At 35.4% G+C, this 14,634-nt stretch overlaps 1 protein-coding gene and 1 long non-coding RNA gene across 2 annotated transcripts; one reads left to right on the plus strand and one right to left on the minus strand.

The window, feature by feature from the left end:
- Positions 1 to 12: 12 nt before the first annotated feature.
- Positions 13 to 13,584, plus strand: LOC114154364 (arrestin domain-containing protein 3-like). The gene is made up of 6 exons (XM_028033409.1): positions 13 to 423; positions 496 to 565; positions 9,540 to 9,687; positions 11,559 to 11,661; positions 11,743 to 12,008; positions 12,169 to 13,584. Exons 1-6 carry the CDS (start codon positions 165 to 167, stop codon positions 12,259 to 12,261), a joined length of 939 nt encoding a protein of 312 aa, XP_027889210.1. The 5' UTR covers positions 13 to 164; the 3' UTR covers positions 12,262 to 13,584.
- LOC114154366 (uncharacterized) lies at positions 3,529 to 6,623 on the minus strand. The gene is made up of 3 exons (XR_003597554.1): positions 6,586 to 6,623; positions 5,069 to 5,174; positions 3,529 to 4,186 (listed from the first exon to the last, which is right to left on the minus strand). It is a non-coding gene; the product is annotated as an uncharacterized LOC114154366 (long non-coding RNA).
- Positions 13,585 to 14,634: the final 1,050 nt, after the last annotated feature.

Genomic DNA, 14,634 nt, shown 5'->3' on the forward strand with positions numbered 1-14,634 from the left:
AACAAGGCGGTTCCTGCCCGGATGTTGCCCAGATGTCCTCCCAGTTGTCTGTTTTGAACGTAATTTTGTTAACTCTTCCCTTTACAATTTTAGTATTTACCGAGAAACTCGTGAAATTTAAAATTTACAAATTTCCCACGGTGCACGCAACTTCGTAATTAACGATGTTTCAAGATACGATCAAGAATTTTAGCATCAGCTTTGATGAGAGAAACACGTTCTCTGCAGGCGACTTTATAACAGGAACTATCAGTTTTGACTTAACAAAGGAGATCAAGATTAGCGCCTTAACGATAAAGATAAAAGGGGGAGCGAATGTGCAGTGGTCTACAGCATCACGTTCGGGAAATCTGAGAAGAAGAAACTACCGCGCAAGGATGGAGTTCTTCACTTACAAAAGCGCCATCATACAAACCAACACGGGTATGCGCACTAACTAACTTTCTGCGCTGGTTTGCATGCATGATATTAAGTCATTTGCTTGGATTTTTACAGCTGTTAACGGGACAACAAAACTCGCTGCAGGCACGCATGTTTATCCGTTCTCATGCCAGCTTCCAGAGGGGTAAGTGCAGAACAGGTGTTATGCCCAGAAATGCATGCCTGCCGAGAATTGCATCCCCTGTCGCGGGAGCGCGCATCTTTCTAAACTCTCGCATTTTAATGAGGAAACGGACTGAAATATGACCGAAGACGAAACTTTTAAAGATATTCGTAACAATATCACGTTTCTTAAACATGTCAGCCTTAAAACAGTGGGTTTTATATCGCAGATTAATTGAAATAAATACGGTTTTTACACATTTATTGAGACAAATGAGTCGAACGTTTTTCAGTCCGTGTCTGAAGAAAATGCTCTCCGCATTTGGTTTGAAATTTCCCGATTTTTCTTTTAACATCATATTAGCTTAAAGTATTACAAAACAGAGGCCCATTATGTAGAACATTTTATATCATGCTTAACTGTCTAGCATATTAATGTAGAGGGGATGCATTTTAATGACTGAGCCTGCCAATATTTGTATCCCCTGTCTATTGTTGATATGAAATGTATAGCAGTTGCACAGAGAATAAGTGTCATTACGTAGAAAAGGTGAAGTCCCTCTTTACTCTTCATTTCTTCAAGTTAGCAGAGGGATGCATTTTCTGGCATAGCAAATTATTACCTTGCCAATACATGTAGGCCTTATATATTTTCCACAAATATAATTCTACTGATACAAAATGTATACCAGCAGTTCATAAAACAAGTGTGATTGTATAGAAAAAGTAATTTCACTCTTGACTCTTTATTTCTCCATGTAAGCAGGGGATGCATGTACAGCAAAGCCTATTATTAGCCTGCCAAAATATGCATGGCCTCTCCATGTTCTTCAAATATTATCCTATCGATATAAAACCCATACCAGTAATTCATAGAACATCTCTGATTATGTAGAAAAGGTGAAATCCCTCTTTAATTCTTTATTTCTCCATGTTACCAGGGGAAGCATTTTTTTGGCAATATGGATGTCGAGCCTGCCAAAATATGCATGCCCTACCTATTTTCCTCAAATTTTATCCTATTGCTATGAAATTCATACCAGCAGTTCATACAACTACTCTGATTATGTAGAAAAAGTTATTTAACTCTAAACTCTTTATTTATCCAAGTTAGCAGGGGATGCATTTTGTGGCAATATGGATGTTGAGCCTGCCAAAATATGCATGCCCTATCTATTTTTCTCAAATATTATCCTACTGATATGAAACTTATACCAGCAATTCATAGAACAAGTGTGATTATGTAGAAAAAGTTATTCCACTCTTAACTCTTTATTTCTCCATTTAACCAGGGGATGCATTTTACGGCAAGGCCTATCATTAGCCTGCCAAAATATGCATGCCCCCTCTATTTTCCTCAAATATTATCCTATTGATATGAAACTAATATCACTAGTTAAGGGAACAAATGTGATTATGTAGAAAAAGTTATTCCACTCATAACTCTGTATTTCTCCACTTTAGCAGGGGATGCATTTTTTGGCAGAGCCTATCATTAGCCTGCCAAAATATGCATGCCCCCTCTATTTTCCTCAAATATTATGCTATTGATATGAAACTAATATCACTAGTTAAGGGAACAAATGTGATTATGTAGAAAAAGTTATTCCACTCATAACTCTGTATTTCTCCACTTTAGCAGGGGATGCATTTTTTGGCAGAGCCTATCATTAGCCTGCCAAAATATGCATGCCCCCTCTATTTTCCTCAAATATTATCCTATTGATATGACACTAATATCACTAGTTATGGGAACAAATGTGATTATGTAGAAAAAGTTATTCCACTCATAACTCTGTATTTCTCTATTTTAGCAGGGGATGCATTTTACGGCAAGGCCTATCATTACCTGCCAAAATATGCATGCCCCCTCTATTTTCCTCAAATGTCATCCTATTGATATGACATTCATACCAGTAGCTAAGAGGATAAGTGTAATTATGTAGAAAAGGTAAAATCCCTCTTGACTCTTTATTTTTTCAAGCTAGGAGGGGGATGCATTTTGTGGCAATATGGATGTTGAGCCTGCCAAAATATGCATGCCCTATCTATTTTCCTCAAATATTATCTTATTGATTTAAAACTTATATCAGCAGTTCATAGAACAAGTGTGATTTTGTAGAAAAAGTTATTTCACTCTAAACTCTTTATTTATCCAAGTTAGCAGGGGAGGCATTTTTTGGCAATATGGATGTCGAGCCTGCCAAAATATGCATGCCCTACCTATTTTCCTCAAATTTTATCCTATTGCTATGAAATTCATACCAGAGGTTCATACAACTACTCTTATTATGTAGAAAAAGCTATTTCACTCTAAACTCTTTATTTATCCAAGTTAGCAGGGGATGCATTTTTTGGCAAAGCCTATTATTAGCCTGCCAATATCTGCATGCCCCTTCTATTTTTCTCAAATATAATCCTATTGATATGAAACTTATACCAGCAATTCATAGAACAAGTGTGATTATGTAGAAAAAGTTATTCCACTCTTAACTCTGTATTTCTCCATTTTAGCAGGGGATGCATTTTACGGCAAGGCCTATCATTAGCATGCCAAAATATGCATGCCCCCTCTATTTTCCTCAAATATTATCCTATTGATATGAAACTAATATCACTAGTTAAGGGAACAAATGTGATTATGTAGAAAAAGTTATTCCACTCATAACTCTGTATTTCTCTATTTTAGCAGGGGATGCATTTTACGGCAAGGCCTATCATTAGCATGCCAAAATATGCATGCCCCCTCTATTTTCCTCAAATATCATCCTATTGATATAAAACTCATACCAGCAGTTAAGGGAACAAATGTGATTATGTAGAAAATGTTATTTCTTTATTATCGCTATTGCAAGGATACTGAAGGAAATAAATCTGACAATGCATCTTTGCTAAATGTAAAGCATGCACAAACCATTTTTATTTTGGTTTAACATAAAAATTAAATCACTTTTTTTCATTAATTTCAACAAAAGAATATTCATAACAAAAATTTTTGGAAAACCAATTAAGTCAACAAAAATTATGTCACATGTTTAAACTGAAAATCCACAGAACTGCAGTCATTAACGAATTAGATTGGTACAAACATAAAATCTATAAACACATTGCACAGCAGTAGTCTGTGTCGGTTTGTGGGACCTTAATGCAGCCTTGGTGGTACCACCAGTTGCATCTGTCACATGTGATCTGTAAATAAATAATACAAAATGGTCAAATAACAACATAAAGAATGTTTTTTTTAGTTCCTTATCTGTTTACTGAAGGTGATATTGGGTTTTGCCAACATAAAGCTTCTTCTTAATTATCAATATATGATTGGTAGAACTTTATTTGAGGAGATGACAGCATGTTCCTGACATGTATGGAGGTAAAAAAAATTCTAGGACCACAAGCAACTGTGTTTAATGTTTTACGACTGTACTTAAAAAAAAAAAAACTTAAGCTACTTCCCACTTACCTGCCTTGGGTGTTTATTTATTTTATTATGATTTATTTTTGTATATCTACATACTTTGCAACTATTTTAAGGATGGTATATGGTTTGCTTGAATTGATTTTTCACTGCATTACATTGTTGTCTTACCCACATGTGATCTTCTGTGTCCTCACTGCCACAGTGTCTGCAGAGTCTCCACTGACTCTACAGAAAAACAAACCGCATCTTTAAATCAATGTTATAAAATAATCTTAATGGTATTTTTTTGCGTTTTTTTTTTCTTTTAAATAATTCCATTTGTTAGTGTTCTTTTGAAAGTGGAACAATAATCCTCTGTGTAGATCTCAGTCGTCTAATCATCCCTTTTTGATAATGTCTGGTCTCATAAACAAATACAAGTAATAGAAACTGTACATCATATTGGCATATTAGGCAGGCGCACATGGTGTCTGTCTATTCATGAATTGAAACACACATGTATTTAAGGTATTTCTGGGATTTATGGTAAAAGAAAGCATCACTTAGTGTTTACCTTTTTATAATTTTCTCCAACTTAAGCCACTGAAAGTATAAAAATGGCATTCAGAAAATTTTAATATGTCTACATATATATGTGTATACATCTTGTGAAATTTGTCATTTTGTAAATGTTAATTTTATGAAAACACAGTAATAAATATAATGGTTCACATAATACATCTCATTCCAGTTTTGTACTTTCACAAACTGCAAGTCCTTTTTGCTTATTAAGTTAAATTAAAGCTACTCAAGAAAAGTGTAATTGTATCCTAGAACAATTTTAAGTTTGTTGATTATGTTTTTTGCCTCAACAGTTATTGGGCTGTGTTATGTGTAATTTATTTATTAGAGATCAAGGCCAGGTGTATTGAAATGTTCTTCACTAATTGAATTTGACATAAACACTAACATGATTGTACTTCACACATCTGCAAAGTTCAATATTTTAATATTTCTAATTAGATAAAATAGCTGACCTAACACAATTTTTTTGTGCGTGCATGATTTTACACACAACATAGTATCCCACCCACATAGGAACTGAATAAAAAATATGTCAAAAGATACCTGATTCTGAGAGAAGTGTGGAAGACATGTTGAGTCTCATGGTATTAACAGCTTCTGCTGCTGATGGAAAGTTCAGGTCCTTGTTTTCCAGTATGCACTCTGCAAACTGTAAAGGCAAATATATTTTTTTCAAAAAAGAAAGAAGAGTAACAGCGGACTCATTACAAATACAAAATATTTGTCAAAGTATTAGATTGTCATATAGAGGTCATGACATTTATGAATAATTTAACATTTTTGCTATACTTATTTCAGACTCTTTCCATTGTCATTAAAATAAATCAACCATGTAATAAAGCAATATAATTCATAAACTACATTATATTTCAGGCAGAAATGCACAGTTTAAGTTGTTAAGCCAAAGCTGTTCATCATCTTAAAAGTTCTACTCCTACAAAATAGCATTAGATTAATGGCAATGTGATTATTAGAAAACCACTTTCATATTAATCTTTTTTTCACAACATCAAAAACATAAACAAGCATGTATACCAATATATTGATATATAATTCTATCTATCTTCAGACATAGATAGATATACATGTATGTGGAAAGAGACAGAACAGTACACATAAAGGTTATATAAATTGATTTGTAAACAGACAATGTTCTACATTACATAAGAAATATAAGTAATCATAGTCAAGTATATACAGTACAGACCAAAAGTTTGGACACACAGTTGTGTCCAAACTTTTGGTCTGTACTGTATATATATATATATATACTGTATATAAAAACATAAAACCACGGCTGCCCAAATCACGGCAGAATTAAATGTGCACCTCAACTCTCCTGTTTCCACCAAAACTGTCCGTCGGGAGCACCACAGGGTCAATATACACGGCCGGGCTGCTATAGCCAAACCTTTGGTCACTCGTGCCAATGCCAAACGTCGGTTTCAATGGTGCAAGAAGCGCAAATCTTGGGCTGTGGACAATATGAAACATGTATTGTTCTCTGATGAGTCCACCTTTACTGTTTTCCCCACATCCGGGAGAGTTACAGTGTGGAGAAGCCCCAAAGAAGCGTACCACCCAGACTGTTGCATGCCCAGAGTGAAGCATGGGGGTGGATCAGTGATGGTTTGGGCTGCCATATCATGGCATTCCCTTGGCCCCATACTTGTGCTAGATGGGCGCGTCACTGCCAAGGACTACCGAACCATTCTGGAGGACCATGTGCATCCATGTATATATATACACTGCTCAAAAAAATAAAGGGAACACTCAAATAACACATCCTAGATCTGAATGAAAGAAATATTCTCATTGAATACTTTGTTCTGTACAAAGTTCCATTTGCACAACAGCAGGTGAAATTGATTGTCAATCAGTGTTGCTTCCTAAGTGGACAGTTTGATTTCACAGAAGTTTGATTTACTTGGAGTTATATTGTGTTGTTTAAGTGTTCCCTTTATTTTTGAGCAGTATATATATACTGGTATATATATATATATATATATATATATATATATATATATATATATATATATATATATTTAAACAGCACTTACTTTAAGCGCAAACACACCACATGAAACCACATCTTGCTGGATGGCATGTTATACTGTTTCACATTTCCACATTGACACTTTCATCCCTTTGCTTCTCATAAATGTCCTTGTTGAGAGGATAAAATGTTAAATTAACATTCTAGTTATCCAATTATGACATTTTTTAATATAATAAACAATAATTGTTCTTGTTTTTCTCACCTTGTTACTTCCAAGCACCTCTTCACATCTTTTTGGGACTCTCCTAGTGAGTTAAGGAAACCTATTGTTATGAATATTCTTTTGTTGAAATTAATGAAAAAAAGTGATTTAATTTTTATGTTAAACCAAAATAAAAATGGTTTGTGCATGCTTTACATTTAGCAAAGATGCATTGTCAGATTTATTTCCTTCAGTATCCTTGCAATAGCGATAATAAAGAGTAACATTTTCTACATAATCACATTTGTTCCCTTAACTGCTGGTATGAGTTTTATATCAATAGGATGATATTTGGGGAAAATAGGTATGGCATGCAAATATCGGCAGGCTCAAATTCGATATTGCCAAAAAATGCATCCCCCTCCTAGCTTGAAAAAATAAAGAGTCAAGAGGGATTTTACCTTTTCTACATAATTACACTTATCCTCTTAGCTACTGGTATGAATGTCATATCAATAGGATGACATTTGAGGAAAATAGAGGGGGCATGCATATTTTGGCAGGCTAATGATAGGCCTTGCCGTAAAATGCATCCCCTGCTAAAATGGAGAAATAAAGAGTTAAGAGTGGAATAACTTTTTCTATATAATCACATTTGTTCCCTTAACTAGTGATATTAGTTTCATATCAATAGGATAATATTTGAGGAAAATAGAGGGGGCATGCATATTTTGGCATGCTAATGATAGGCCTTGCCGTAAAATGCATCCCCTGCTAAAATAGAGAAATAAAGAGTTAAGAGTGGAATAACTTTTTCTACATAATCACACGTGTTCTATGAACTGCTGGTATAAGTTTTATATCAATAGGACAATATTTGAGGAAAATAGAGGGGGCATGCATATTTTGGCAGGCTAATAATAGGCTTTGCCAAAAAATGCATCCCCTGCTAAAATGGAGAAATACAGAGTTATGAGTGGAATAACTTTTTCTACATAATCACACTTGTTCTATGAACTGCTGGTATAAGTTTCATATCAATATTATAATGTTTGAGAAAAATAGAGGGGGCATGCATATTTTGGCAGGCTAATAATAGGCTTTGCCGTAAAATGCATCCCCTGCTAAAATGGAGAAATAAAGAGTTAAGAGGGATTTTACCTTTTCTACGTAATGACACTTGTTCTCTGAGCTACTTCTGTAAAGTTTCATATCAACAGGACAATAGACAGGGGATACAAATATTGGCAGGCTCAGAAATTAAAATCATCCCCCCTACATTAATAGACTAGACAGTAAAGGATGATATAAAATGTTCTACACAACGGGCTTCTGTTTTGTAATGCTTTAAGCTATTGTGTCAAAAGAAAAATCGGGGAATTTCAAGCCATCTGCGGAGAACATTTTCATCAGACGCGGACTGAAAAACGTTCGACTCAGATGTTTCAATAAAGCTATAAAAACCGTATTTATTTCAATTAATCTGCGAAATAAAACCCACCGTTTTATGTCTTACATGATTAAGAAACGTGATAATGTTACGAATATCTTCAAAAATGTCCTCTTCGGTCATATTTCAGTCCGTTTTCTCATCAATATACGAGAGTTTAGAGCGATGCGCGCTCCCGCGACAGGGGATGCAATTCTCGGCAGGCATGCATTTCTGGGCATAACACCGGCCCAAGCCTTGATGGGGCCCTAAGCAAAATTTGGTTTTGGGGCCCTCTATTTCTTCTAATAATGTGGATTTCTGCAATCAACAATGAGATGATTAGCTCATTCAAAGACCTGCCATAACCTTAGTGCATCTCTGACAGTGCTGGTTACATTATATCCTATGTATGTGCATGTATCATACAGGATATATTTGTCGACCAGCCAATTTATTGGTGCCAGTTTCTTTAATTTTGGGAGATTGGTGATCGGCCTCTACTCAAATGTGAAGCCGATTCTATCCTCCAATCTTATCTTCCTTAGCAAAGGTCAAAAAAACAAAAGCCACTGCACTCTTCTTCTCTGCTATGAGAAAGGTTTGACTGATAAGCCGGCCCACCAAGTCAAGTTTCCATGTTAACAATAGTCACCCCAATGTTGTCAACTCAGCGACTTCCTTGCTAGATTTAGCCACATTTCAGACAAAAAAATATAAAAATTGGTATTAGCCAAAATCTGCGACAGACTGGCGACCTGTCCAGGGTGTACCCCGCCTCTCGCCCGGGACGTAGCTGGAGATAGGCACCAGCAACCCTCCCGACCCCATTAGGGACAAGGGTGAACAGAAAATGGATGGATGGATGGTATTAGCCAAAATCATAATCGGCAGGTCAAACTCTGAAGATCGGGAATTGACAATTGGCTAGAAAACTGCAATCGGTGTACCGTACTTAAGATGGAATATATACACATATGTTAATGACATACTTTGATTAAATTAATTTCTCTTAAGTGCAGCACCAATAGCTAAAATTTGAGTGTGTACTTTGAATTCGTCTTGCCTAAGAATATGAACTGGTATTGGGCTGATTCTGTCACCTTCAAATAATTTGAACAGCTTCTGGAGAAGTTTCATGTTGTAATGGCAGTATTGATGCGTAAGTCTGTCATTAAATAATTCACCTACTGATGCATTCATTTACCTGTGGAAGGCATTTTGTGACAATATTTGTGTGCTTTCTGTACATCATGGTTTCATAAAGAAATCAGTTTGTTTTGTTTCCATTGACATTCCCAGTCGACTCCTTGCCTCTTTTCCTCTCAGATATGTTCCTTATATATTCCATCGAATGTAATTTTGTTTGTTTGCATCAACATAGAAACTTTCCTTCTTCTTTTCGTGGAATACATGGACGGATATCCTACTCACTGACAGTGAGCATCGACAGACCGTGGCATTTGTCCAAGGACTTCAGAACAGAACTGAACTTTGTCAGCTACATTGATCCCCACCAGCCAGAGTTGTGGGTAAGTGAAACAGCTCCTGACACATCTCCTTTTCCTCAGGAAAATAAATGCTCTCTGTTGTGTAGATGCAGTTTATTGATGGACTTAACTGCAATGTTACATGATAGACAGGTCATGGTCAAGTTCTTAATTTTAATGTTTTAAAATGCCATGGGACATTGCCCCATGTTTTCTGTCTTTGCAAACGTGAGAGGAAAGTAATGTTTTCAAATGAATGTACCTTAGAAGAATCAAAGTCAGTGATCCCTCTTCTGCTGTTTCTGCACTCAGAATGTGGAGTAAGCTACCCTCCAACATGCACGCAGCTGTAGCTCCAGCACTTTTTAAGTCTAAACTTAAAATTTGTTTATTCAAATTGTTCAGACAGGTCATATTTTCATCCATCTGAAAAAAACACCTTCTTCCAATCCCAGATTATGGCACTGTCATCCTCATCTTTAATTATGGGTATGTTGTTCTTTTGTTCATTTTCAGTTTTTATGTCAAACATGCCTTATGGAATATCATCCCAAACATTTTCTCACAAGTTTGATGAAGATTGTTGCCAAGCTTGAATATTTTCTTTAAAAGAAAAGGCGTTTGTTTTATAGTTATGCTCATTTTTCTAGAGAAAACCAGAGATTTGTGTCGTATGTGGAACTCAATCTTAATTTTGCTGCAGCTCCATTGCATTGCTGTTCTGCTCTTGGTGCCATCTTTTAGCTCTATAGTGTTTAAAATGGCACTTTTCTCAGGAGGAGATTCAGTGCTCCATCCAGCTGCAGCCTAGGGCTGAGCTCACGCAGAACGTTTCAGCTGGATTCATAGGAGGAGATTTACTTGTGTCTGACGACCTTCTTCTAGAATGTTTCTCCTCGCTTCCCTCCTTCTGTGGGTTAACTTACTAGGTACCAGAGTTAAATTATCTCCCACAGATCACAACCATTAACGGTCGTTCTCCTCATTTTCACAACATGCTCTTAAAATTTGCCCAAGTTAGGTTTTTGCAAAAAACATGATTAAACCTGGTAACAAGCCATTCATTTGATTCAGGTGTATTGAAGCAGGAGTGCATCAACACATCAATATCCATTATAAAATGTGTTATTAGAGTGATCAAACTTTTCCTGTTCTTGTTGCTGCCCTTTTGTTAATGCATGTTTCCACAGGTGTTTTGATGATTCATCTTTGACGATGAGCCCCAAATCTGAGGTTGGATAACCTCTCTGCCATCACTGTGATCTTTAACTCTGTCTAACAATACTCTGGGGTATTACCAAATCTTCATTTTATTTATTGTCAGAAGGAAGATATTTTTTTTATGGCGAGGAGTAATTTCCAGTTAATCTCTCTACACTGCTGTAGATTATTTTGCACCATTTCTGACTGATGTTTGTGCGGGGGAATCCTTTGGAGCTTTTGTAACCTTTCTTAAAATCATGGCTTTAGGTAAAGGTAAATAAGCAAGTGTCAAGAATGAGAAAAAAAATTGTGCTCAATAAATTGATTACGTATACAATATTTTTAGTGGGTCTAGAGATAAGGAGATGTTAATTGTAGGACTATTGAAATTCATTTTTAATACCAACAGATTGTCTTAATTAGGCTTCAATACTTACATTTTATCCAGTGCTATGGGATAGATTTGAGCATTGTGTTTGTAGCTTTTTCTTTAGACCAATATTTACCTTTCTTCATAATTGTAGCACAAAAGAAGAGGGATTATAGAGTTTCTGTGTCGTAAAAATGTTACTTCATTGAGATTGGATTTCTTTTGTTTGCTCTGCATGACTTACATGAGCTATTATTTCAGAAAAGATAAACAAACACTTGGAGAATAAAACTTTTCAGGTTTTCTGCAGCACCTCTGTCATTGTGATGATTTTCTGCAGGCCCCGCTCTCAGGATCAAACTTCAAGACATTGTGCTGCCTGTGGTGTACATCAGGTCCCATCACAATGACAGTCAGCTTGGAGAGGAAAGCCTTTAAACCGGGTATGATTGCCTTCCCTGGATCTGTTACTTAACATACCACAATGTATAATTCTTTTAATGAATCTTTTTTTTTTCCATCAGGAGAAACAGTAAAAGTAATGTGCAGTTTTAGCAATGCTTCATCTAGAACGGTTACTCCAAATGTGAAGCTCGAGCAGAAGCAGATTTACTACACCCACTACAGGACGAATTGGACAAAGGTGGTCAAGACTCTAGCCAGGTTCACTGGGAACCCTATCAGTGCTCACACGTCAGATGTGCAAACTGAGATCCTGCTCCCTATTCCCTTAAATGCACCCCAAACCATCTCAAACTGCATGATCCTGGAAGTTGAATACATTATAGAGGTTAGTTCCCCAGATTGATTTATTATTTGATAACTCAAAGTTGTAAGGTGATCTGGCTTGCCTCAGCTTTGTCTATGCTGTTTTATTTGACAAAAGCTAATTTCGATTAGCATGATGGTATTGATTTTCCAGATCCTCTGGGTGTTCTTGTTTCTTGTAGGTAAGCCTCTGTCTTTGGGGATCACCTGACCTCATTGTGGTGTTTCCCATCGTGCTGTGTGAATTGCCGGCATACTGGTATCTAACGGAGTAATCGTGAAATGCATAAATGATGAAATGAATTCTAAAAGTTACAGAACGTAAGAGGAGGTCCACTCCTATCAACTCTGTCGTGCTTACAAGTTCAGATGGTGTATTTAAAAGTTAAAGAAAACACAATTGCTGTATTATTACAGTGTGTTCAGATTTTTATGTTTGTGCTGGTTTTATGTCTTTCCTTTGCTGAACATCATCTATGTCAATTTATATTTGAGTATAATTTGGAATACCTTCATAGTGTCACTAATTTGTTCTCCTCTATTACTACATAATGACTGTTACATTATTTTTTTTTACCACAAACCTTCTTCACAGTGCCTTTAATCTCTTCAGTTATTTAAATGCTTTTGTAGATTTAGATTTTAGTCTGAATGTAATTCCTAATGTCTGCAGTTTTACAAGGACAACATGCCAAAAGGATGTGGCTGTATGTTAAAAAGTGCCTCTTTATTTCCTCTATGCTATTAACTGAAGGAAGCAAAACAAAAACTGCTGATTACTAAATGTCTAAAAGTAACACTGTGGGTCACCAACACAACACAAGCAGTGCATTCATTGTTGATCCTTGCATTGTGTTGGTGGGAAGTTTCTAAACATTGTTCAGTAAGCCTGCCAGAACTCTGTTTGACACATATAAGCAGTTTATATGCAACTGTTTTAAAAAGTTGCATATAAACAACTTCTTATATATCATAGTAGAAAAAGAAATTGTGCTCTAACTTAAAGATGTGCTCTTATATAAAGTTAGCAAAAATGTGCTTTAAGTTTTTTTCTTTTTTCTTTCTCTAGATGCTTATCTAGAGATTATTTTATGTAAAGTTAAATATTGAATAAAATGTTAAATATTATTGTCACGTGATTTTTAAACTATTTTCATCTATCATATTTTAGCTATCTTTTTTCTTTTTCTTAAATTTTATAGTAAATGTGACCACATCTATTTTTACTCAGCAACAGACTTTAAGCACTTTGTATTGCCTTGTGGCTGAAAATGTGCAGTATAAATAAAATTACCTTTACCTCTAATGCAGCCGGATGTGTTTTTCATCAATTTATTGGATTTGTTCTTTTAACTGAGAATTAACTACATAAATGGGGGTTTTCCAGTCAAGTTCAGAAGAATTTGCAAACTGTATTTCTTTCTAAGAAGACAAACATTCAAAACAATTTACCATTCTTATTGCTATTACAAATCATAATTGATAAAATGTGGGTGGGGTTTAAACAAACAATCCTCTCCCTCCCTAACTCTCTTTACTGTCCATAAAAACTGGTTTCTACAAAATCATAACTTAAATAAAAACATTTGAAATATCAATTTGTTTTCCTGCATTCATTTTTCAGTACCTTGTACAAGCCTTAGTAATTTTTGAACCATCCCCTGAGTTGTGCTTATATTTTTATTTTATATTATTTGTCAAAGAGTAAAATTTAAAAGAAATTTGCCAGTTTCTTTCTAATGTATTTTTTATTATTTCGTAGGAGTGAGGTTATTCCAGCCTGCCGTGACCTCTGATAACATTTCCTCATTCGTACTCTCATGCTCTTCAGCGACGTGAGACACATGATGTCTGCTCAGATTACATGTGTAAATATCTAAAGCACTCCCTGCTTTGAACATTCAAGTTGCATCATGTGGCAACACACAGTCAGTCATGTAGCTAATACCTATGCATTCAGAGGCTTGTTTTGTAACATGCTTTACCAACTAGACATAATTTAACCTCAGTCATGTTCCTTGCTCAAAGCAATAAGTTGCAAACCAAAATAAATTTTGGTTTTATGCATTTTTGCATGCTCATTAGTGTGTCATGCAGTATCTCCAGCATGATTTGCAAAGGGTTATGTGGTTTAATTATTAGCAAGGTAATTGTATCTTTATTTTCCGGCACACCTTAGAACATAAAATCTGACTTTAATATCTGACTTTATTGCCTTGCACACCTTTTGTTTCCTGTGTCGTCATGTTTGCTACTCTAAAGACCTACTTCTAAACTAACATACTGTATAAGGATAGTTGTTTCTGTGAAATTGCTTCCCGTTCTGTATTTTTATATATATGGGAGTTATGATACATGGCACCACTTTGGAGCTGTTCATCTATTTTATAAGTATATTGTAGTAAAGGGGAATGAATACAAATAAGGACATGCCACAAGTTAAAATATTTAAACATGTAGCCTATCTCCTTTCTCCCAATTTTGTGTTAGTCCACCCACAAATTGCCATTAAAAGACCTTAGAGATTAAAGTTAAAATATTAGAAAAGTTCAAATTGTAAGGCACTCTTTTCTGAAAAATCTCCATTTACTTGAGCAGCTACGAGCAAATAATAAAATTACTTATTTCATTAATGAAATTACATACGT

Source organism: Xiphophorus couchianus, chromosome 12 (genome assembly GCF_001444195.1).
Source record: "Xiphophorus couchianus chromosome 12, X_couchianus-1.0, whole genome shotgun sequence".
Taxonomy (NCBI): Eukaryota; Metazoa; Chordata; class Actinopteri; order Cyprinodontiformes; family Poeciliidae; genus Xiphophorus; species Xiphophorus couchianus.

Bases quoted from the DNA above. Each gene is read 5' to 3' on its own strand.
- LOC114154364 (XM_028033409.1), top strand. From the start codon at position 165: ATGTTTCAAGATACGATCAAGAATTTTAGCATCAGCTTTGATGAGAGA. The intron at 9,688-11,558 runs GTAAGTGAAACA...GATTTTCTGCAG, and splicing joins CCCACCAGCCAGAGTTGTGG to GCCCCGCTCTCAGGATCAAA. The intron at 11,662-11,742 runs GTATGATTGCCT...TTTTTCCATCAG, and splicing joins GAGGAAAGCCTTTAAACCGG to GAGAAACAGTAAAAGTAATG.